The 22,539-nt window shown below is 49.9% G+C and overlaps 1 protein-coding gene across 12 annotated transcripts in view; it reads right to left on the reverse strand.

The window, feature by feature from the left end:
* Positions 1 to 1,650: 1,650 nt before the first annotated feature.
* Positions 1,651 to 22,539, reverse strand: part of Ralgps1 (Ral GEF with PH domain and SH3 binding motif 1) — a 252,182-nt gene continuing 231,293 nt past the window's right edge. For 9 of the 12 annotated variants that reach the window (XM_034496562.2, XM_034496560.2, XM_034496561.2 and 6 more), the window contains 6 exons: positions 14,692 to 14,775; positions 13,475 to 13,580; positions 11,378 to 11,470; positions 11,108 to 11,213; positions 9,207 to 9,298; positions 1,651 to 6,006 (listed from right to left, as the gene is read on the reverse strand). In XM_034496562.2, coding sequence (XP_034352453.1) covers positions 5,977 to 6,006; positions 9,207 to 9,298; positions 11,108 to 11,213; positions 11,378 to 11,470; positions 13,475 to 13,580; positions 14,692 to 14,775 — 511 coding nt within the window. In that variant the 3' untranslated portion in view covers positions 1,651 to 5,976. Of the gene's footprint in view, positions 6,007 to 9,206; positions 9,299 to 11,107; positions 11,214 to 11,377; positions 11,471 to 13,474; positions 13,581 to 14,691; positions 14,776 to 22,539 lie in introns of those variants that run through there. The other 3 variants (XM_076928534.1, XM_076928530.1, XM_076928535.1) reach the window with 2 other exon arrangements.

Here is a 22,539-nt window from a genome sequence, read left to right on the forward strand (position 1 = left end):
TAATTCTGCGTCTTTCTAGTCCCTTGGCTATTTTGCCCCAAGAGCCCTCCAGCTTCCCCGCCTACACTACAAGCTCCGCCTATCTAGCCCCGCCCATGTCACCTCTTCCTCACTTCAGGGGTGCCTGGATGGTGTGGGTCTTCCTGGCCGAACTACGGTCTACTATGAGATTTGCGCTACCTCAGGATATAACCGGTCAGCAAAAGGAGGTACTGCTGTCTCCTGGTGGCTGTTTGTGGTGTCTGACACAGTGAGGCTGAGGGGAGTTTTGGCTGGCTACCAGTTGTGGGTTCAGGTTTTCATTCATAACCTTCCAATTTTGTGATATACCCACCCTCCATCCCTCATTTCCTCCCGAGTCAAACGCATCATCTCAGAGTCCTTTAACATTGCACTACGGTTGGGTGTGTAAACTCATCTGAGTGAATGTTAAGGATGGCTTTGCCATCTATTGCCAGTTCGGTTTCTGTTGCTGTGATCAAAACAATGACCAAAAGCAACCTAGGGAAGAAAGGCTTTATTTGGCTTACAGGTTACAGCCCCATCATCTGGGAATTTAGAGCAGGAACTCAAGATCCAAAGCAGAAACTGAGGTCTGTACTTGGAACAATTCTGCGTTTCTTGTCCCTTGGCTATTCTGCCCCAAGAGCCCTCTAGCTCCTCCGTCTACACAAATCCCCGCCCACGCCCATTTAGTCCCCCCTTGTCAGGTCTTCCTCACTTCTGGGGTGCCTGAATGATGCGGGTCTTCCTGGCTGAACTGGGGTCCACCATGAGGTACTCAAGTTTGGAGCTGGAAGAATGACGAACTCAAGAACTGAATCAGGACTTACAGATCGTCCTCTGGCTTGCTCATCTACTTTCCTTATTCAGCCAAGTCCCACCTGCCCCAGGGTACTACCACCTACAGTGGGCTGGACCCTTCACAGCACCCTCCCCCCCACTACCAAAAGCCCTCACAAACTGGTCTACAGGCTAATCTGACGGAGGAAACTGCTTAATTGAGAGTTCCTCTTCCCAGGTAAGTGTAGGTGTGTGTTAATTTGTGCAGCAGGGCTCTTTCATTGTGGCCATGAGGTTCTGGTCTCCCTTGATGCTGCACATTCAAGCAGAGACTGGAGCAAGAATGGGTGTGTATGCCTGGGAGCTGCCACTGGGATCCCCAACGAGCGAGTTCTCTTCGTTCATGTGCTCCGCTCAATGGCGCTTGCTCCCCCCACCCCGACCTCCAGCGTTATTTCATACCCTTCCCTTTACCTCTAATCAAACGATGCTTTTTGCATCAAGACTTCCTCCCCGACGTATCTTTTCAGATATCACGCTGACTGGAATTCTCACTCAGTAATCTCTGGTTGCCTGCTTTTCCCTATGTGCATCCTGTCCTCTCTGGCTCCCTGACCCCCGCTGTGCCCGCTCCTACTGCCAGCCTCCTTAATGCTCTGCAGCTTCTGATCTGAAAACTCTCAAGGCCCCCTCTGTCTTCCTCTCCAAGAGACCCACAATACTGTCCTTGTCCTCTCCATCCTATGTGTTTACACACTAGTTACTCTCAGCTGAGCCCTGGGCAGTCCATGCCTCCTCCACGTCTGCATGTAGTACAGCAGCTGCCTGCCAAAATGACTGCATGTGACGCTAATAAATGGAACGATATTCATTGGAAAACACATTTAATTTCAAAGTAAACAAAGATGTATATACATTAAAGTATTTAATTAGTGAAACAATTATCAGTGTAACAAGCTGAAAAATACAGCAACTTGATACAAGACTGAGGTAACAAAATACTTCACCAAAAATCTAAAGAATCCCAAGGAGGGATGATGTTCAGTGGTTATTGCAGATGAGACAATTTACAATGTTAGAGAAAAGTACTCACACAACTGCATGCAGGGTCTGTTGGGAAAGAAAAGACAGCTTGGGGAGGTGCAGCAGATTTAACAAGAAACAAAGTAAGATGTAAGAACTCATTTTCAGTTTACTTGGAAGAACACGTAAGAATTTGAAAACTACTCTCTATACAACATATTGAATGCTAAGTGGGAAACCATGCATTTTGGCACGAAATTTATTAAAGAGTATACCTCACTAATAAATGAATCACTATTATTTCATTTCTGAATTATCACAGTCCTTCCAAAATGGCAGATGATCTTGCTGCTATGAGTGGTAATTTGGGGCTGTCCACAGGACACACACTTGTGCAGCAGCAGGTTACAAGGTGGACCAAAGTCCAAGTCCTCGGCTCCCAGGGACACCCAGCTCCCACTCATACTGTATTTGAATGTAACACTGAAGTTACAGATTAAACGGGCAGGAGGAGGGGCTGTGCATATGGCAAGCACTCAGACCCTACTCTCTCATTCTGCCTTTGGCATCCTCCCTGTAACCCCTGGTTACTCTTGAACACAGATCTGTATCTGGCTGCTCAGAGCCAGCCAGTCTCCAGTGTCAGGACTCCCACTAGTCCTCAATGCAACTTACTCTCCCAACATTCCCATTCAGTCTGAAATCTTCCTGGAAGAACCACTGCACAAGATTTGTATTCAGGGGTAGGGGAGAGGCAGGGCCTTGTGAAAGTTGGTGTGTGGGGTGATTATTTGATCACTGACTGGGAAGTTCTACAAAGGCCAAAATTGGATTTGTCTTGTTTCTAGCCATTTTCTGTCTGGGTAGAGCCTGGTGTGTAAGAAGTATTCACTTGAGATATGAATAAATGTTTATGGAATAAATACACTTTCAAAAGGGCTTTGTGCAGGTAGGGTTTTTTTGTTGTTGTTTTATAACATGAAATCACCCAACATATCAATATGACATACGGCCAGTTTAAGGGTCACACAAGAGAAGCTGTGCTTTTGGCAATATTCAATAGAGGTTGCAAAGCTTTGGATCCCACATGCAGATTAAAGCAGCCTTGGCTTATAAATGGCTTCCCAGTTTTACAGATCATTTTCCATCTGAAAATTGATATTAAAAAATAAACAAGACAAACAAACAAACAAAACCAGCACACCTTTCTTAGGCTCAAGAGGCAAGAGTAAACTGATGGACTTGAAACACTGGCCATCTTGCTAAGAAGGAGAAATACAGAGAGCCTGCTGGCAAGACACAAATGTGTCTACCTGCTCAGCGTCTTGGTCCAACAAGTACGCAAAGCATCTGGTTAGGCAAGGGGAAGACCGAACTCTCCTGCTGGCTTGTGTAGGAGAGTGTTTCTGGTGCTTCCCACCAAGTCCAGTATCTATAAGGTATCTTGCTTGCCAGCAGACACTTGGCTGACTTTGAGTTACAAAACTTGTACACTGGAGAGGGACAGTTACTCCTATCGTGAGTGGGCTTTTCTTGGGACTTCATAATACTACCGGCTGCCCATCCCAGTTTCTAAATGGCGTTCTACAAGCCTCAGTTTGGGGCGCCATGGTCTGTCTTCGAGGCAGTAGCTGGCACCACCACCCACAGTTTCACAGTATTTGTGTGCTATGGATAGTGGAACAAAAGTGCAGAACAGCTTCCTTTCCAGGCTAAGAATCTACCAAAAGATTTCTGTCTCCGTCACATGACCTGGCCACCTCCCCTGCAGCCTTGTGTGACAAGCCAGCACTGGGGACGTCAGCACTGAGCTTGTATGCTTGGCCTAAGGCCCTGCTTGAAGAGCCAAGTATCTTTTAACTCCATCTACAGGGTTCTCCTGCCCCCTTCAAGGCTCACAGGAGTCCTACAAGGCTTTTCACTAATCAAGTGCAAGTAGTTGTCTTCAAGAGTCCATGGTAAGAATGCTTGTGGGAGGGGAGTTTGGCTTCAATTAGGGAGATTAAACACTTTGAAAATAATTGTGATTGTGCTCTTTCAGATTAGGCCTGGAAGAAAACACTTGTGTCTCATAAGACAAATCTGTAAAGGGCAAAAAGTTACCTTAGTGGGATGGAAGTTCTGGGGCTTTTGATGTCTGACATTGCACATGTGAGAACCCAAACATGAGCTCAAGGACAGATGCCTAGAGGAGACAGGCAGCTGATGGTCTGGCTTTCTAGGAGTTAACAGGCAGGCTCGGGGTTGGTATAGGTTAAAGTGTGACTGCACATGGCTCTGCTCGGAGTGTCTGACCCCCTCATTCATCTTCTGGATTCTAACTGGAGCAGATGTTGGTAGAATCCGGTGCACACACCTGGACCCCTGGTGGGGTGGATGTGCAAGGCAGCTGTGGTCAAGGTTTGATGCCATCGACTTTACCACACAGAGTTTCTCTCGGCATGAACATATTCAGGCTCTGCCCATAGGACGGTTAGCTTCAGAGTACAGCGAGGCTTACCAAAACATACTACCATGGCGACAACTACTTGCCCCACCAAGTCATCCATGTTTTTAGAGAAGTGTCACCATTTATTTATAATACAGAGCTTTCTGGTGGTAAGTTCATGGTTATGGTGTTGTCTGCAGCTTCTCCATTATTGTGTGGGACGGTTTCATGATTGGTTACTGTGTAAAACTATGATACCCACAGGGACCCAGAAATTCAGCCTTTTCCAAAAAACTGAGATTTTCTTCTCAGGGTTAGGGTACCCAGATTCAAGGAGGAAGAGGGATAGAGAGAATCAGTGATGACAAAGGGCAATATACTTGAGTTAAAATGTGCAAAGTGAAAATCACCTTATTTATGACAACAGGTGACAGATAAAGGTCCTTGTTCATGAATGCAGAGGCTGGACATCTCACTCTCTAGGGTTTGGCTCTCTTGTCACCTGGTCATCAACACCTGGGCCCTTGAACTTGGATGAGAACTTGCTGGTGACTACATTTAGGGGCAAGACTGAGGGGGCTTAAGGCCTCCGTGTCACTCAGCTCCCTGTGTGATCAGGAATCAGTGTGGCTGGCCCTGGCAGTGGTGGCAAGGGTGAGAAGACAGGAGCACAATTCTGCCCTGTGGGAAAATGCAGGGTGGCATAGCTTCTGACCACCGAACACTGTAGGGGCCTCCAAGCTGCTGAGAGAAAAGGCCCCAGCTTCCCACACCAGCATGGCAGGAGTGGGTGAGATAAAAAGGGCCCAGAGGCCCATCAGGAAAGCTCATGGAGGGAACAAGCAGGCCAGTGCCCAGGACACGGTCCTGAAACGGATTCTGCCTCAGGCGGGCTGACAACAAGACCCAGGAGGCCCTGGGGCCCAGGGAACAGGCCATCCAGATGAATAGCACCCATAGGAACAGAAAACAAGACGCAATTTAAGGCATTGTTCGTTTACAGTAAAAGAACTCAAGGGACCCTTAACACGGAGCTTCTGGACTCCCTTCAGACTTTTCTTAGAGGACAAGGCTGTAACTAAAGCTTTAAGCAGGGCCTCAAAGCCAATAAGTGTGTGATGTCACAAGTCTTGTGCCAAAATGTATGTTTCTCAGAGAGTTGACACTCATTCGCACAAGCGCGTGCGCGCGCGCACGCGCGCGCACACACACACACACACACACACACACACGTAGAGTACACACACACACACACAGAGGATGCTTTGGGGGTATACAAAATCTGAGGCGGCCCTGTGGGCAAGTGGCCTGTGCACTTGGGGTGTAACAAGCCTGTCCAGCAGCTCATCTCTGCTCTCCAGACCTCTCGAAGATTAACGCCATCCACTCTGTGTGCAGCAGAAAGCATGGAGAACCCAACATGGGTCAAATGCTCCCCTGATGCAGAAGCAGCTGGTGGACAGACGATGGCCCAGAGAGGGAGCATAGGGGTGCAGTTTGGGGTCTGACAACCACCTGGTGGGGTGCTGCTGCAGGATGATTCATGAGAGTTGCTGTGGGTTGACAGGTGGATCTCACACTGGGAAGCCATCCAGGACTGTAAGGCCACAGCCATATTCCTCGAGTCCAGCTATGAGACTCCAGTGCCTTGGCCCACAGCTTATGCCCAGAGCTGCTCTCTTCCACCAGACCTTGTCTAGGCTCTCAGAAGCCTTTGCAGTCACACCACGTCCTGCAGATACTCATTCAAATGACATAAGGTTTGCAGGTACCTAGAAGAGAAAGCTCACTCTTTTGTCAAAGTTTCAATCCACAGAAATGAACAGGGGTAGGGTAGTTCCTACAGTTAGGGCCATGCAAGTATGGGGAGGAAAGGACATGGCAATAATAGCTTCCACTGGGGAGTGACTGCATGTGCCAGGCATTTCTCTGACTACTTCATATGCACTGTTTCTGGAGCCCTCACTTGAACTCTATCAGGCAGATGCTAGAAAGGTTGCCATACTGAAGACGAGGAAACTGGGGCTTATACAGGCCAAACAGAGAGTTAGAGCCAGGGCTGAGACACTCTTCACCACTAGCCTCTGAGCCAAAGACAACTAACTGGGTTTGGGGTGTGGAGGATAGGCCCTGCTGAAGTAGGGTGAATGTATCTGGAGGGGAAACTAGCCTAGAAGGTGGGGGATGTCTTAAGGGATGGCAGGGAGCAGCACAGGAGGAGGAAGTCTGGGGAAATCATGAACTCCAATACCTTCCCCCAGCCTACCAGCCCCACTGTAGTACTTCCCTGCCCTCATAGTCGCCTCCAGACCCCCAGCTCTGAACTTCCTCCCTTGCCATTACTTTGGTGTTCTAGTTGGTACGATTAGACATTATTTCATAAAACAAACAAACAAACAAACAAAATAAACCCATCTTGGTGTCCGTTTCACAAAATGAGAAATCAGAACAAGATGCAGTTGCAAGAATGCTCACAGCCTCAAAACAGGGAATCAGTTCTGAGATGACAGGCAGAGCTGACAGAGAAGTGCAGCAGTGCCCTGCAGCCACATGTGCCAGCATTGTGGTGCAGAGGAGCAGGGAGCAGCAGGGAGCACACAGCATGGCTGTTATTAACTGAGGTTTTTAAATTGTAAATGAGGGCTGGAGCATAGATCAGTGGTAGCACTGGCCTAGCAGCTGAGCCCTGGGTTTCCTCCTCAGGACAGGGAAGGAACACACATCAGAAGAGGGAAGTCAAGGGAGGGAGAAACCGACTTTAGGGGGAGGGGAAGGTCTCAGGACCTGTTGGGGTTTCTAGGTTTGGGCTGAGGTGAGTATATGGTTGTTTCTCTACCGCTGTTTTTGGCTGTTGTCTTCTCTGGTTGTTTGTAGCCCAGGCTAGCCTCATGATCTTCCTGCCTCAGCCTCCTGAGTGTTGCCACAGCTAGCTCTACTGCTGTTGCTTCTTACACATACATTATAAATAAGCATACATAGATTCAGTGCAAACAGAAACAGTCTTCACTGCAGACTCTATGTGGAAGGCCACACTTCTGCAATCCTGTTCTCCAGAGGTTTCCTCTCTCAGGTGCATAAGGACTGATTAAGTACGCCTCTATTCTCCCATTGAGTAATGAGATTGTCCCCATGTTTTATACATCACAGTATAAAAGCAAGTTAGTAAAAAGCAAATTGGAAATGTAAAAGAAACAAAGTATAAAAAGAAAATTCTTCTTTCCCTAGGTCTGAAAACTAGAGACAAACACATGGCAGGACTTTGCCATGGCATGATGTATTGTCATACTGTACTGGCATACCATATCAGCCAGTGCATGAAATCCCACTTAGGAGTCTTCTGGACAACATGAAAGTCTGCCGCATGAGTTTGCTGCACTTTCTGGTTGCTGTTATTCCTCTGAGTGTGAACTCACTCAGGGCTCCCCTTTCTGCTCCTGGCTGAGACTGTCTTGTTTCCTGGCCAGGTGCCTACCACAATGTTGTCAGGCAGACCTAGAACCACATGGCCTCTTGCATACAGGTCCTGGGGCTGCCCATGAACAGCTGGTGAGCTTCAGTTTGCTGTGATAGCTCAGGGAAAGTAAGGGAGCCCAGAGCTGATGAGACTGGAATGGAAGATGCAGGTTTTCCTCTTAATGCATCTTCAGCAGCAACCTTGTTCAAGCCCTGAGATGGCAGTGGGCCCAAATCACAGGTATTCCCATCACAGAGATGGGCAGTGACACTGATGTGCAGATATAAGTAAGCTGGGCCGGGAGTGTATCTCTGTGGCAGACCAACTACCTAGCATGCTTGAGGCCCAGGGTTCAACTTCAGCACCACTGAAAAAGACTTTGTCTGTCTATCTGCTCATCTATCTCACAGGTAAGCACTCTAAAATTATAGAATTATAGTTTCTTATATATCACTGTAGAGATTTTACATGAATATGCTCACATACATATTGTAAATATTCACATACATTTAAAAGCACATGAGATCACCCTCCAGTGCCTTTTGGGCCTCCTTAGACCTGCCACCATCTTACTGATAGCTATCTGGTGTTGCTCAGGGATCTCAGACAGGCTGGAGGTTTCTGGTGTTCTTCTACCATGGACAGTGCCACAACGAGCATGCTTTGCTATTTGGTCTTGAGGACAGAGTGTGCACACCTGCAGTCCCACAGGTCAGTGTGCTCCAGGGTAGTTTACTTTGGGCTTCCTGTGGCATCAATGCTGCCCATGTGGCATGCAGGGAGCAGGACGATGGAGGCTGCCATTCCTGTCACAGGCCTGTCCAGCAGGGGCTGTACTCCTGGCTCTCTCTCTGTCTAGTACAATGACAGGGACTCTCAGTCAGGAGCTACAAAGTCAGAGTTAGGGATCAGGTGGACTGAGTTGGATTCCAGCTCCACTACTTACTCACTAAGGGATCTTGCACAGTTGTCCTTCACTTCTGAGCTTCAGGCTCCTCAGTGTACAATGGAAGAGAGTAGGAGAACTCACATCATAGAGACATGGGAACACTCTGCCAATGGGTGCATGTAAAGCCATGGATGTCAAGGAGAGGGGTGGGAACAGCAGAGGAAGAGGCTAGACCAGGACCTAGGTCCAGTAGCCTTGCCTGGCACATGGATGTCCCTAAATATTTTAGATGTTACTAGGACACTCCCCAGTAGTAGGCAGAGAAACAGACCTATTGGTCAGTTTTCTGTTTTCCAATGAATTCAGCTCTGGGGGACAAACTAAATAGATGCTAGAGCTGGAACACTGGGTAATATCACATTTGCCACCTCACTGTCCCCTAATGGGTATGTGGAAAAGATAGAACATTCTGCTTTAAGCCAGGCTTCATTCGTGCAAAGGTTGCCTTGACTCATGAGAAAAATCTTAAAGAGGGGTGCCTGGGAGCAGCCCTAGTGGGCTCTGAAGGAAAAAAGGGAGACCTTCTTTCTAAAGGTTTCCGGTGACACATAAGATCTGAGGGATGTTACCTGAGGCCTGTTGCTTTTACACGCATCATCCAAATGCTTGTGCCACAGTATCGCGTGGAAACGGGAGCCCGTCTGGAACTTGTAAACATTGCCTGATGGGGAAAGGAGTCCCTGGTTAGGAAGGACACACAGGAGGGCTGGCCCGAGTGTGCTGTGGGAGCATGAGTCTGGATGAGTAAGGAAAAGCTGCCATAGGCTAGGGTGAGCCAGCACTGGCAGGTCAGGTATCTTTGGACTAAGACCCTTAACAACCAGGTTCCCAGCAGTTCTCAAACCAATGTTTTCAAGCATATGAAATAAAATAGAAAGAAAATCACCGATACCGAGACTCAGTACTAAACTACCTAAACAGTGTGATGTGATGTGAGTCTGTCTGTGTGTCTGTATGTATATCCTAGAGCTGGTCTAACACCATGCTGGAATTTCAAGAAGAGCACCAATGAGGTCCTGAGAGGTCTGCAGCTATGCTTGCTGTGGAAACGCCTGTAATTTCTCTTGGGGACACAACCCACAGCACTTCTGGAATTCTTACCACATGATGCTTGTATTCATAAAGAAAGGAAGACATTACTTGTTACTGAAGACCAAGATATAATTTTTCATATATAGTTTATAGACCCTTTAATTCTATCAGTGGTATTGCTCACTGACCTCATGTCACATTCCCCCTGTGTGGGGACACTGCTTTCCTCTAGGCCAGCAGGTCTCAGCCTGTGGGTTGTGAACCCTTTGGGGTTGCATATCAGATATTTACATTATGATTCATATAGTTTTTCAGTAGAAAAACTATAGCTATGAAGTAGCAACAAAATAATTTTATGGCTGGGGGATCACTATAACATTCAAAACTGTATTAAGGGTCATAGCATTAGCAAGGTCGAGAACCACTGGCTCAAACAGGAGTGGCCTGTGGTCCCCACTGCCACCAGGGCTCACGGAGCTTCCGTGGGCAAAACTTTACTTCTAATGAAAACCTCATTGGTCCTGGCCAAGGCCACTGGGGAAGTGGCATGAGAGTAAGAACACCTGTGTATGTAGCTGACACACATTCAGTCACCCCGATACAGAGCAGAGGCCCTGGCAGTCTACTGCCTCGCTACCTGCAGGGATCCTTGAGGTGGTTGGGCACCTGTATTTCTCAGCTGCAACCACGAGAACATGACACTTATAGTCCCCTGGACTGTACCCCCATCATCCGTCCCAGGGAACTTGCTAGAAATGCATAGTCTTGGGTCTCTAGTCATATCTGCAGACCCCAAAGACAAACTTTAATTAGCATGATTCCCCAGATGACTTGTCTGTGCTTGAACTCTGTACTCGAAAGTTCTGATTACTGTATGAGCATGTGTAAGCTTCTAACCGAGTGGCTGCTGCTGTTTGATTTTTGTTCTGTAACTTGGAATACCAAGGAAGTTGGATATGGACTGCTGGGCCTGTCAGTGAAGACACGGTTCCTGGGCAGGATGAGACGAGGCCATTTCCCTCCTTTTAGCAGGGACTGAGAGGGAAGCAGGGAAGATCAGCCTGGAGCTTTTGGAAGTTACATGGGTTCTGAGTTGCCACTGGACCTGGACACTCCAGTCTTATAATAAAGCTATGTCGGGAGTCCCTGAAAGCCAGGAGCCAAGACCCTTCTGGTCCCAAGGTTTTGCCTCATCTCACATTGGTTGCTATTTACTCCAAGACCTTAGGCTACAGACTGAGGGAGGACAGACCCATTAAGTCAGAGGCAAGGCCGCTCTCACTGCTCAATGGAAGCACTAGCCAGAGTCTAAGCAGCAAGAAGGACTAGACTGGGTGCTGTGCAAACCTAGGGTAAAGGGAAAATAATGATGTCAGAGCTTCAGGGTGCACATCTGGTCAGAGAGGGAACAGAGGCTCCAGCCCAGTTTGCTACCCACCTTTGTCAGGGTTATTCAGCTGGAAGATATCTGGGTGCTCGGGATCATCAGGCAGCTGTACCATCCAGCCTGTGATGGAGACCTTCTTGCCAGGTGTAGATTTATACTAAAAAAGAGCAACAGTCAGCTGGGAGGCCTGGGCCACACCCTGCCCTCAGCAAGGGAGACTAGCATGGACCAGACAAATGTCCTGCCCACCCTAGCCCTTGCAGCCACAGCGGTCACTCCCACTAGAGGAATTCCAGCACGGGCAGTCTTCAGGGGACTTACATGTTTTCTGTCTGTGCCCCGCAAGGACTTGGCTCCATAGTAAAGGAGGGTGGATCCTGAGAGTACAACCCAGTACCTGGTCCACGAAGACAGCTGCAGAAGGACAGGCAGAGTGGTAATACTGGGGAAGGGAGTGGCCTCGGACTGCCAGATGGTGGACATGGCCATCCCGACTCATGCCAGCCCAGGCCTCCTCTTCTTTGGCCCTCTGCCATCCTTGACAGTGCCAGCTCTACCCGGTTCCGGGAGATATTCTCTCCTCTCCAACTCCTTCCTTTCTTCCCCTTGTGGAAGGTGCCTCAGGGCATAAACCCTGTGTTTGGGGAGCTTGACCCAATGGTATACCAGAAAAACAGACACCCAAAGTTCTGCCTAGAAATGGAATGCTTGTCATGGGCTGCGCTGACAGACCGAGGCCTTCAGTGGTGCTTGCAGGTCTGCAATGTCAATGTAAGCACCCCAGTCTGGAAGGAAAGGACCACACCTCCCAGGAGCAGGTTAGCCAGAATCATGATATAGTCCTCTTCCTAGTGGGAACAGCTGTCTTCCAGCCTTTCTCTGACACCACAGGATGCACAGCTACAGACACATGCTCAACTGAAAAAGGCTCACATCTTTGCGTATCTTTTTTTTTTTTTTTTTTTTTTTTTTTTGGTTTTTCGAGACAGGGTTTCTCTGTATAGCCCTGGCTGTGGAACTCACTCTGTAGACCAGGCTGGCCTCGAACTCAGAAATCCGCCTGCCTCTGCCTCCCAAGTGCTGGGATTAAAGGTGTGTGCCACCACCGCCCGCTTTTACTTATCTTTAAACACTTATCTTTACTGTTTGTAAAGAAGGCAGACATTTTCCATTCTCTTCCATTTTTACTTTAAAAAAATGCTAGTCCCTGGCTGTTGAGATGGCTTAGTGGGCAAAGGTACTTGTCCCCTACTCCAAAAGTGTTATTTATCCCTGGGACTCAACTGTAAAGCCAACACTTTCGGTCTGTCCTGTGACCACTACGTACGTGTGGTGTGGTATGAAGAGGGAAGAAGTCCTTCCCATGGGTTTGACATGGGGCCTCATGCTGTAGGAAGCTCTGGCTTTTAGAGAGCAATTCCAGCCAGCGCTGGGGTGTAAGCTCTCCACCTTATCCATCGCCCAGCCATCTAACTGGCAACTAGAGACAAGGACTCTCAGAAGACCTGCAGAGGGCAGGTGACAGGACCCTGGCATCCTCACAGCAGCTGGAGTCTCTAGACAACTCTGTAGATAGGAGTCAGACAGAGCAGATACGATGAGGACAGGCAGCTTGAGGATGAGACTGTCACCCAAGGAGCTGAGGCTGTCATGTGGAGTCACGGTGGCTGTGGCATCCCAGTCTGAAATGAATCCTGGTGGCAGGCATGATGATCCTCCTGATGCCTTGTCTCTGTGCTTTCCCTGCTGTAGCTTGCATGCTAGGGAGTCTACATGGGAGCACCACATAGTGGGCCACACTGCCTCCTGGAGCTGAGTGTCCAGGCATTGTCTACCCTCTAGATTATCACCATGGCTCTGACTTGCCCATGTACCCACAGGCTGGCTCTCTGCCACAGATGGCCCCCAGGAGGAAATGGAGTATCATTCTAAGTCACAGAGAAACGGAGGCCTTTCCCTGCCCAATGGTTACAGCTAGAGGTAGGAGCCTGAATGGAAGGTGTGGTGGTCTGAATAGGAATAGCCCCCATAGACTCACATGTTTGAATGCTTTCCCATACATAGGGAGTGGCACTGCTAGGAGGTGTGGCCTTGTTGGAGGAACTGTGTCATTGTGGACTTGAGCTGTGAAGTCTCGTATGCTTAAGCTAGGCGTAAGTGGGGCAGTTCCTGCTGCCTGTGGATCGAGGTGTAGCACTCCCAGCGCCTTCTCCGCACCGTGTCTGCCTGCATGCTGCCATTTCTCCCACTATGACAATAATGGACTACACTTCTGAAACTATAAGCCAGTCCCAATTAAATGTCTTCCTTTATAAGAGTTGTCATGGTATTCTTCACAGCAACAGAAACCCAAACTAAGACCACAGGTCTCTAGACCACCTGAGCCCACACTGCCTATGAGGAATGCATGTGACTTACTGCAGGCTTCCGGCCTTCCTTGAGCAGGGTTTTCCGTCTCAGAGGCCCCTCCATAGTGGGCACAGTGGCTGAGCTTCCCACAGTACAGGTGCAAGGGCTTGTGGGGCTAAAGGGAGACTCTCAGTTAGATACAGCCCCAGAGCAGCTGAAACCTGGGACCTTCCCACTCATCGTGCCTCCCGGGATAGTCTATGATGTTCCCATAGTCAGAGGACTCTTGGGGTTGGGCCAAAGCCACCAAAGAAAGAGTAGGGTAGGCTTCCTTAGAAAGCTCTCACCAAGCCCTTCACTTCCTTCTGCCTGCTCCCTGTGCTCATGCCTAAGGTTTATACCCTGCAGCCCAGCTCTGCCAGGCCCTCCTCATGTTAGCAGGAGGGTGCAAAGGTGTCAGGTACAGTGGAAAGGAGGAACAGAAGCCCCGCATTACCAGCCTGCTCTCCTTTCCTCCTGGCTTTCCTTTCACCCACTTCACTGAGATCAGGCACTGTCTTTGTGACAATGTCTAAGTCTTGTCCCATGCTTTAGAGTCTTGTGCTCCTGCTTATTGGATGTCCACAGGCACCTGGCTTAACCAAGCTGGTCACCAAGCCAGTAGTGAGGCCAGACTTGGGGAAGTCTCTTCCCTTACTCATGACCTGCCACTTAGTTCCAAGGATGTTGTGGTCCTAGGTCCTAATCATGTCTGGTTGTCCATCCCACCTCTCCACCAAAGCCACTGTATTTCCTTTTAGATGACAACCCAATACTGTCTCCAGTTCCTGCTTCCATTCCTGCTGCCCCTCTCCCATAGCCTCTCCACCCACACAGTTCTCATTCTCCACTAAGCCTCCCTGGGTCCCACGGTGGTTCCAGGCAGGCAATATCCTTGCTCCTGCAGATGTGGCTCTGCCCGCCTCCCCAGCCGCAGAGAGGAAACCCGTCTCTGGTTTCCTACACTTATCCTCACTGAGCTCTCTAGCCCTGATGCCTCACAGCCCTAGGTCTATCCTGCTGGGAGCTCTGGCCCTAAGAATCCCTCTCTAGTCATCTGGCTAATTCCCATCATTCTTCCAGCACTGTTTTCTCTGATGGTCCCCTCCTCTCTCCCAGAGAGAACCATACCTCTCTGGAGCAATCAGAGCACCAGAGATAGTGTTATGATACATCTGGCACAGAGCCTTTCCCTCACTGAACATCCCCAAACCATCTGTCAAATGAGAAAATAAACAAATGTATACCTGTAGACACAGCTCCGAGTTCTGGGAGAATTCCGAACTGGAACCCGCCAGTTAGGCCCCAGTGTGGCATAAAGACGTCCCCTGCTTCAGAGGAAAGGGGGTAAATTTTAGTCAGTCTGGAAAACCCAGCTGATTCTTAAGGAGGCAAGAACATCCCAGGCAGTGTAGGTCAGCCCAGCCCCTCCCCTCTTCCTCCTTGTTTCCTTGCTTCCACTACAGCACATCTGGGACATATCTGGAAGCACCTGGCCAGGGAAAACTCATCCCACCAAATCTCCATCCAAGAAAACACGAGGGTCTCACTGGACAATTTCATGAACATTTTGACTGTTTACCCTTCTCCCAGATTCTCCATTGAGAATCTGAGGTGAGCCGTTTATCAGAAATGCCATGTTGTCCACAGGTTCCGAGACAAAAGCACGCACGGCACAGAATGCTGAGCAATTTTGCACATCTGGCCAGGTCTGGTGCAGTGACATTCACTAGGATGCTTCTGGATCCCACTGCTACACTTGACCTCTGTGAGTCTTGGCTGACTCCAGTGTCCCTGAAATTGCCTCTGGAACTTGATGGCCTCCAAGGGCTCTGGCTCCAGGGCCTCCCTGTGGGCTTGACCTAGCTTCTCTCTCTCCCCTGTTCCTTTTTTTTTTTTTTTTTTTTTTTTTTTGGTTTTTCGAGACAGGGTTTCTCTGTGTAGTCCTGGCTGTCCTGGAACTTTCTCTGTAGACCAGGCTGGCCTCGAACTCAGAAATCCACCTGCCTCTGCCTCCCAAGTGCTGGGATTAAAGGCGTGCGCCACTGCCCGGCTCTCTCCCCTGTTCCTTAATCAGGGGAATGTACCACTTCAGTCCCACTCCTTTGGGGTGGGAGGCAGGCATTGCCTTGCCCTGTCTTTCCTGGTTCTGAGGGATACTCTATCCCCACCTACAGCTTCTCTGCCTGATGGCCAGCGGATGACAGAATTGACTGTATAAAACCAGATAAAGTCTCTCCTTCTTGTCCAAATATGTTCTCGTTGCCCAAAGTTACCCTGGGCTGCTGGTTATTGCCAGTGACTCTAGCTTGTGTGTGGCCTGAGGACAGCCTGTCATTGCAGCATGACTATCACACGTGACTTGGTATCTGTCCTCCAACTAAGAAGACATTTCTGATGGCCATCTTGGGTCTACTGTTCAGGAGCCCAAATTCAGGGCTGGTCATCTGTGTTGGTGGCTCCAGGATCCTCCTCTTCTGTCCTTCAGCTCCTCCTTGTTAAGTGCTGGTTAACCGAAGGCCTTGAGATAGCAGGTCTCTAGGCAGTCACAGGCTGACCCTGCTCTGCCCCCTTCTCCTCCATCCACAGAAGGCTGGGAACATGCCGATACACTCTTCCTTGAGACCCATTCATCTGCTGTAATTGCCAGTGGGTGGAACATGTAGATATCACCACTTCCTGTCCCTGACGTATGTCCAGCCCTGAACCACAGCTGCTTTTAGCCCTTGCCGAACAGCTGCTCTCCTAGGTGACTGTCCTCCCCAGCCATTGGCAGGAATGTCAGAGCCAGCTCTGACAATGGCTTTCTGAAGTGCTGTCTCTCTGTGTTTAAGATCTCTACTCCTTCCTCCGCTCATCAGCACTCGCACTTGGAGCTGCAGCTTCCTCTCTACCATCCTCTTGGAGTCTCCTCCCTATGGCTCTAAGGTGGTTTAGGAAGCCAAGACTGTCTGAAGTTGCCAAGGTGGCGAGCAGGAGGCATTGCCTGTTCTGAATGAGACCTGGGTCTGCATTCTTGACAGATGTTGTTAGAATGGACATCTGTCAGAGAGCAACCTGAGATCCCCTTCTTCCAAGCAGTCTCGAGACTGGTAGGCAGGCCCTTTTCAGGGGTGTCCAGTGTGAGGGACTACACATGAACAGAGACACCGAGATGCCTCACTCACTGAGGTCACAGAGACAGACCAGAGGCTAAAGTGGTGGTGTGCTCATGTATGGCCTCTGTGTTCACTCTCACTGTGCTAGTCCAAACAGCATCATATTATCCTTCCTGTGCTGGGCCAAGCACCGCTACATTATCCTTCCCAAAGGGAGAAACTGAGGCTCAGCAAGCAATGAGGATCTACTTGTCCCAGGTCTAAGCCTCATAAACAAAGATTTGGATAAAGGTCTGCCAGGAGACATGACCTTTTATAGCGGAGAGGCAGGGGCTGAGACACGGGGCCCACTCTGGGCACTGGGTCCACCCTAACTCTGTGTCAGTCCTTGCTAGCATTCCACTCTCCACGTGCTGCCACTGAGTGTCACAGATCCCACAGGTCTGTGTCCATGTCCACAAGGCTAAGTGGCCAGGAAATTCTTAGGTCTGAGGATCTTCTCAGATCGGGTGGGGCACGTCTTTAGTCTGTGCTCTGCATGGGGCTGTCCAGTACTGCGCCGCTGCTGTCTTGTCAGAGTCCTACAATGTGCCATCCACATGCTTTCAAGAACACACCCAGTCCACCCTACAGAAGGAGTGCTGCTCTCGCGTCAAATTAAGATGAAGACACTGAGGCCAGAGGAGATGCTGGCCTGCTGTTGAGATGGAGATGCAAGCATCCACAGGTAAGGCCTGCTTCCAACATGGGATGAAGGGCTTCACTGTCCCACAGGGAGAGTGGACACCACAGCCTGCCCTTGGAACCATGTGGCAATCCCAGGTGTGAAAGGGCAGCATAATGCTGGCCAACTTGGAGCAGCCAGGATCTTCTACCCCAGGAACCAGACAGCCTGTCCTTACTGTACTAAACTACCACAAAATGCAGAACAAATGGGCAATAGTATTTAATAAGGCCCATAGTCATGGGCTCTCTCATTGGGCCCCCAACTCCAGAGCCATAGGAATCTTTCCTAGGATCATTCTGAGAACATGTAGCTGAACACACATTCTCAGACTCCCTCCACTTCAGGATGGATTTACTGTATACCAGACCAGAGGCTCATGGGACATTTGCTCTAGGGAAGATGTAGGCAAGCAACCAAACAGAACAGCTTATCCCACAGGGTTCATAAGACAATGACAATGATGATGATGGTGATTAGATGAGATGATGGCTGCTGCTGGCCTAGAGAGGAGGTGGGGAGGAGGATGGGAGTGAGGAGGAGACGGGGCGGGCAGGCAGTGCGTTCAGCAGCACTCACTGCCTCACTTAACCACAGAGCCCTACTAGGCAGGCACTGCTCCTGGCCCTGCCTCAGAGATAACTCTGAGGCCTGTAGGTGGGGAGTCACTTTGCCCAAGGCCACAACCCTGCAAGAGGAAGCCCAGGTGGAAGCAGCCTGTACCACCAGCCTCATGAGCACCTGGGCTGAACAAGGCATTGGCTCCTAGGTTTGCACCAGGTTGTGGGTGTCTTGAAGTTGAAATTCATGAGGCAGCTGCTCATATAGGAGGTAGAGGAACAGGAGACGTCTCAGATGACAACCAAGCCCTTGGAATCTTGGTCCTAGCAAAAAGTTACCCTCCTACACCACTCTCTTGTCTCAAATTCCCAAAACTGCACTGGAGTGATGTGTGGAAAGGCCCACGTGGTTCTGCGCACTAACTGTGCTGACTTCCCTGGTGGCTCGCAGAAGCTGCCAGTCCCACAGGGTCACTTACAGGTGAGTCTCTCTCATTCACGGGCAAGAAATGCCAGCCTGACTCCTTCGGAGCCCCATCTGAAGGACCTCGCTCTCCTTGTGCACATGGGTAATGTCCTAGAGTCACTAAATAGTGCCTAGAAACCATACTGGTAAACGCTGCATGTTTCCCTGAGTGGCTGAGGGTAAATCGAAGCCAGATTTCTCTCCTGGCCATCGGGACTGAGTCAGGCTGGAAATCTGGCTCAGTGGCTGGACAAAAGCACTGCATGTGCCTAGGCATCGTGAGGCATCTAACACCCTCTGGAGAGGTTCAGAAACGTGGGGTACAGTGTGAATAGCAAGCACCCCAGAGAAGTAGCAGGAAGGACAGGCAGACAGAAGGATGGCCTATGCATTTCCAGACAGTGGCTCTGAAGGAGTCAGAACGAGAAGGTGTAGGCTCCCCGTGAAGAGGCTGCTGACAGGACCCAGCCTTGATTACCATGGCTGAGGTCAAGCTCCAGGCCCAGACCCCTATGCCCAGTCTTCTCCAGAGGAGTCTGCCAGGAGCCTCACTCACCTCTAAGGAAGTAAAGCAAGATATGCTGTCTTTAGGGAACCATAATTAACCCAACTGGGCTGCCAACCTGTAAGCCTGGGCAGGGAAGCTCAATCCATGCATATGGGCAAACCTATAAATGCCAGAAGCCAGGGAGCCTCAATGAGGGCTGAGATCCTGGGCTCTGTCACTCAGAGGTGGGCTACAGCGGAGGGAACCGCCTGCTCCAGAACTGGGCCTAATTCTCTCCAAACACTGCAAAACTTGGGGTTTGGGAGACTTGACACATCCTGGAGTCCTCTGACCATAAGATGCGTGTCTGAAACCATGCTGGGCGGCAGACCTGGCACTCTGTTGCTACCATGATTCCCCTTGTTGGTTCTCTTGTAAGAATAGTGGGTGATTCCACTCACCAAGATCAACAGGAAACCTCACCCAGGGCAGAGACTGCGTCAACCACCTTCCAAGGACCCTCCCCAGACTAGTGCTACCATAGAAGCCAGCAGTGGTTGGTGGAAACCGCCTTCATTCCAGTCCATACAGTCTATGAATGACAACCTGTGTGCTCCCCACTCTGGCCCTTGTCTCTGGCAGCTTTCTTGTTGGGCAGAAGCACCCACTACAGCACACGGCTAACAGTCTACACCAATCCCTCCTGCGGCAGCTCTATGCTTGGGCTAAGTGTTGATCATGCATATCTCTATTGTACAACCAAGGAACTTAGACTCAGATAAACCAAGGGCTCTGGTCTCAAGATAGCAGAACATATTATAGAGAACCTTCTCCTGAAACCCTGAGCATTCACAGGCCACCTCCCCCCCCGCCCCCCCCAGGTCATGACCTAGAACCCACTTTCATACTTATACCCCAGGACCATCACAAAGGCTCACCAGGGTTCTCTTCAGTAAACTCCTTCAAGCCTGTTATCTACCAACTCCTCAAGAAGCTGCTTGAACCTGCAGCTGATGTGGGTCACCCCACTGGACAACCACTGTGCGTGGGGTGTTGAACTCTGTGTCCCCACCCCCTGTAGGGGGGGAAGACAACCCTCTACTGTAGAGAGCTGTACTGCCCCTTCCTCTCTTCCACTAAAGGGGCTCACTCCCTGGAGGGTCCTCCTCTCCTAGCCTGCTACTGCTCACCACTGCCCACCTCCATTGCCCACTTATGCCCACCTGACAATGTCCGTCTGGGAAGAGGATTGGGGAGAATTTGTGATGACTTCTGACACACTTGCTATGTCACTTCTTCAGAAACAATCAGTGATCATTTCTGATGACATCTTTAGGAATGCCAAACGCCAATTATTTTTCTGAGTAGAAAAGATAGACTGACACATTGTCACACGAGGGTGGCAAGCCTGGGAAGCAGAGATAACGAGGGCCAAGGACAGTGCGTGTTTCCGCATTTCTGTCTCTATTCACCCCGTAACCCATTTCATTCCTCCTTTAAAAGTAGCTTTTTGAAAGACTTTGGCCCTAAGGGTAATGTTTCTCTTTTCATCTTTGAGCCCACACTTGCCTTTCAAACTGAGTATAAAAGTGGCTGTTGGCCAAGCCCTGAGGCTGCCTGGTCTCTGGGGCCCGAGGCTGGCTAGAACCCAGCCTGGTGCTTACCTCCAGCCCTACTCTCCAGTCCATTGAGTGCTGCTCTGTTATGTATCTATGAAGCACAACACACTATAGGCTGGCAGGGCCGTCTCCTCAGGGAAGTGGTGTACAGTGAGGTTTCCTTCTACCTGTGCCCCTGCGTCAGGGCTGTCTGATAAAATCACACAAGACTGGGCACACCCTCACTCTACTCCCTGTTCTGCCATCTCTCTGCCATTTACATTGGTGTCTGGCTCTGTTCCACCCTGGCTTGGATAGAGCTCACAACCAGGGCTTGGGGCGGTGGGCTATGGGTCAGGGGCTAGCCAGTTAACGACTATAGCTTCTGGACTCTATCGAACACTAGCTACGCCCCCACCCCTCTTCATACCTTCATTCCTTTGAGGGGGGCCAGCTCCCTTCTGCACCCTCATCCCCCATCTTCTGCCTTTGCTCTAGCAAACACTACACCTTAAAGTATCAGTGGGGATCTGGTAGAGAGGCTCTTTCTGGCAGGTGCTGCTGGCCTCTGGGACCAGTCAGGGGGAGACCTAGAGTCCACTCCTCTATGAAGAGAAGGAACACATGGTCTGGAGGAGACCTGGGAGTGCAGAGGATCCAGTGGGGCTGAGCATTGGCTGCCTGACGGTTAGGATGAAGGGGGCTCAGGAAGTGACAAGATGGTGACTGAGCTGTGAAGAGACAGAGTGGTGCTCTTCTGTATGCCCAGTTTATAGGAAGGCCCAGACTGCTCACAATCCTGTGAGGAGCAGACTCTTTGAAGCAGGCACAAGAGCAGATACATGGTAGGAGCAGACTTCTAGTTGGACCCCTGGTAAGGGTCAGCTAGCTTCTAGCTCCTCTGGCCTGCTTGGGACTGGGTTCTGATGAGACATAATCATAGCCCCACTGGTATCTCCTCAGCCAAGAAACAGTAGGCCAAGATCCCCTCTGTGCAGAGTAGATGAAAGGCTGCTGGGCAGGGCTGTTCAAGGGCTGGGCATATGCATAGAAGAGCCAGAAGGAAGTCGGTGCTCAGAGGACAGTTTACTTGAGAGCATCTGCTCCGGACATTCAGTGACCTAGATCATACAAAACACTGCTGCCTGCAGTGGTCATGACAGCATATGACATCATCTCCACTGTACAACAAATGCTCCCTTGCCACCCTCTCTCCTGCTGGACCCACTCACAGTCAGCACTAATAGGGCCCACAGAGCCTGCCTGCGTGGCTCCCATGCAGACATCAGTGCTAACTAAGCAGCTCCTGAGTGACTGATGAGTGAGGAGGAATGGATGAGTGAAAGGACAAACAACGGAGAAAACACACAGGTGTACTGCTGTGGGTCTCGGCACCATGCCTAAGCGTGCCACTGGAGTGGCCAGTGGAGGTGCTGGGCTGCCTGTGGCCTTCTTTTACAGGGTGGCCCCAGGAATCCCCACCTGGACCAAGAGTTTTGGAGTCTGTCCCATGGGGCCTGTGGGGTTCTCCTTTTGCAGCTATGAGGCTGCAGGCACTCTATGCATGGCAGTGCCTAGACCCTATGCACAGGGAACACTTAGCCTGGGCCACCAATGAGCTTCTCTGCCCTGTAGGAAGTGTGCAGATAGGACGATTTCTTCTGGACACTTTTCAATTACAAGCACTGACGCTTTAACTTAGAAAACGAGTGCACACACACAGAGCTGCATGTGTGTATGCTCTGTGTGGTGTAATGCATACCACACACATGTGAATGCAGACACTCAGATAATCAGGAGTATATGAATGAATTAAGGATGGGTCTGCCTGTGTGCATGCGTAAGTGTGAGATTTGTGTTTAGTGTAGCACACAGAGGTGTGACAGTGAAATTATACATATGTAACTGGGTATAAGCACAGTGTATATGCATGTGAATGTGTGAATATGTGTGAGAAATTGTGCATATGTATGTGTGAGAATCTGTAACTGTATGCATGTGCACACATAAGACTGTGTAACGATGGCCACGTCATAGATAGACTGTATGTTACTTTGTGCATATGTACTTGTAGGAGTCACAGATGTACTGGAGGAGGACCCATCCTGAAGGACAATGGAAACCTGCAACTTTGGAACCCTTTTCATCACTAGTTTTTTCCG

The sequence above is a fragment of the Arvicanthis niloticus genome, chromosome 2 (genome assembly GCF_011762505.2).
Source record: "Arvicanthis niloticus isolate mArvNil1 chromosome 2, mArvNil1.pat.X, whole genome shotgun sequence".
NCBI lineage: Eukaryota > Metazoa > Chordata > Mammalia > Rodentia > Muridae > Arvicanthis > Arvicanthis niloticus.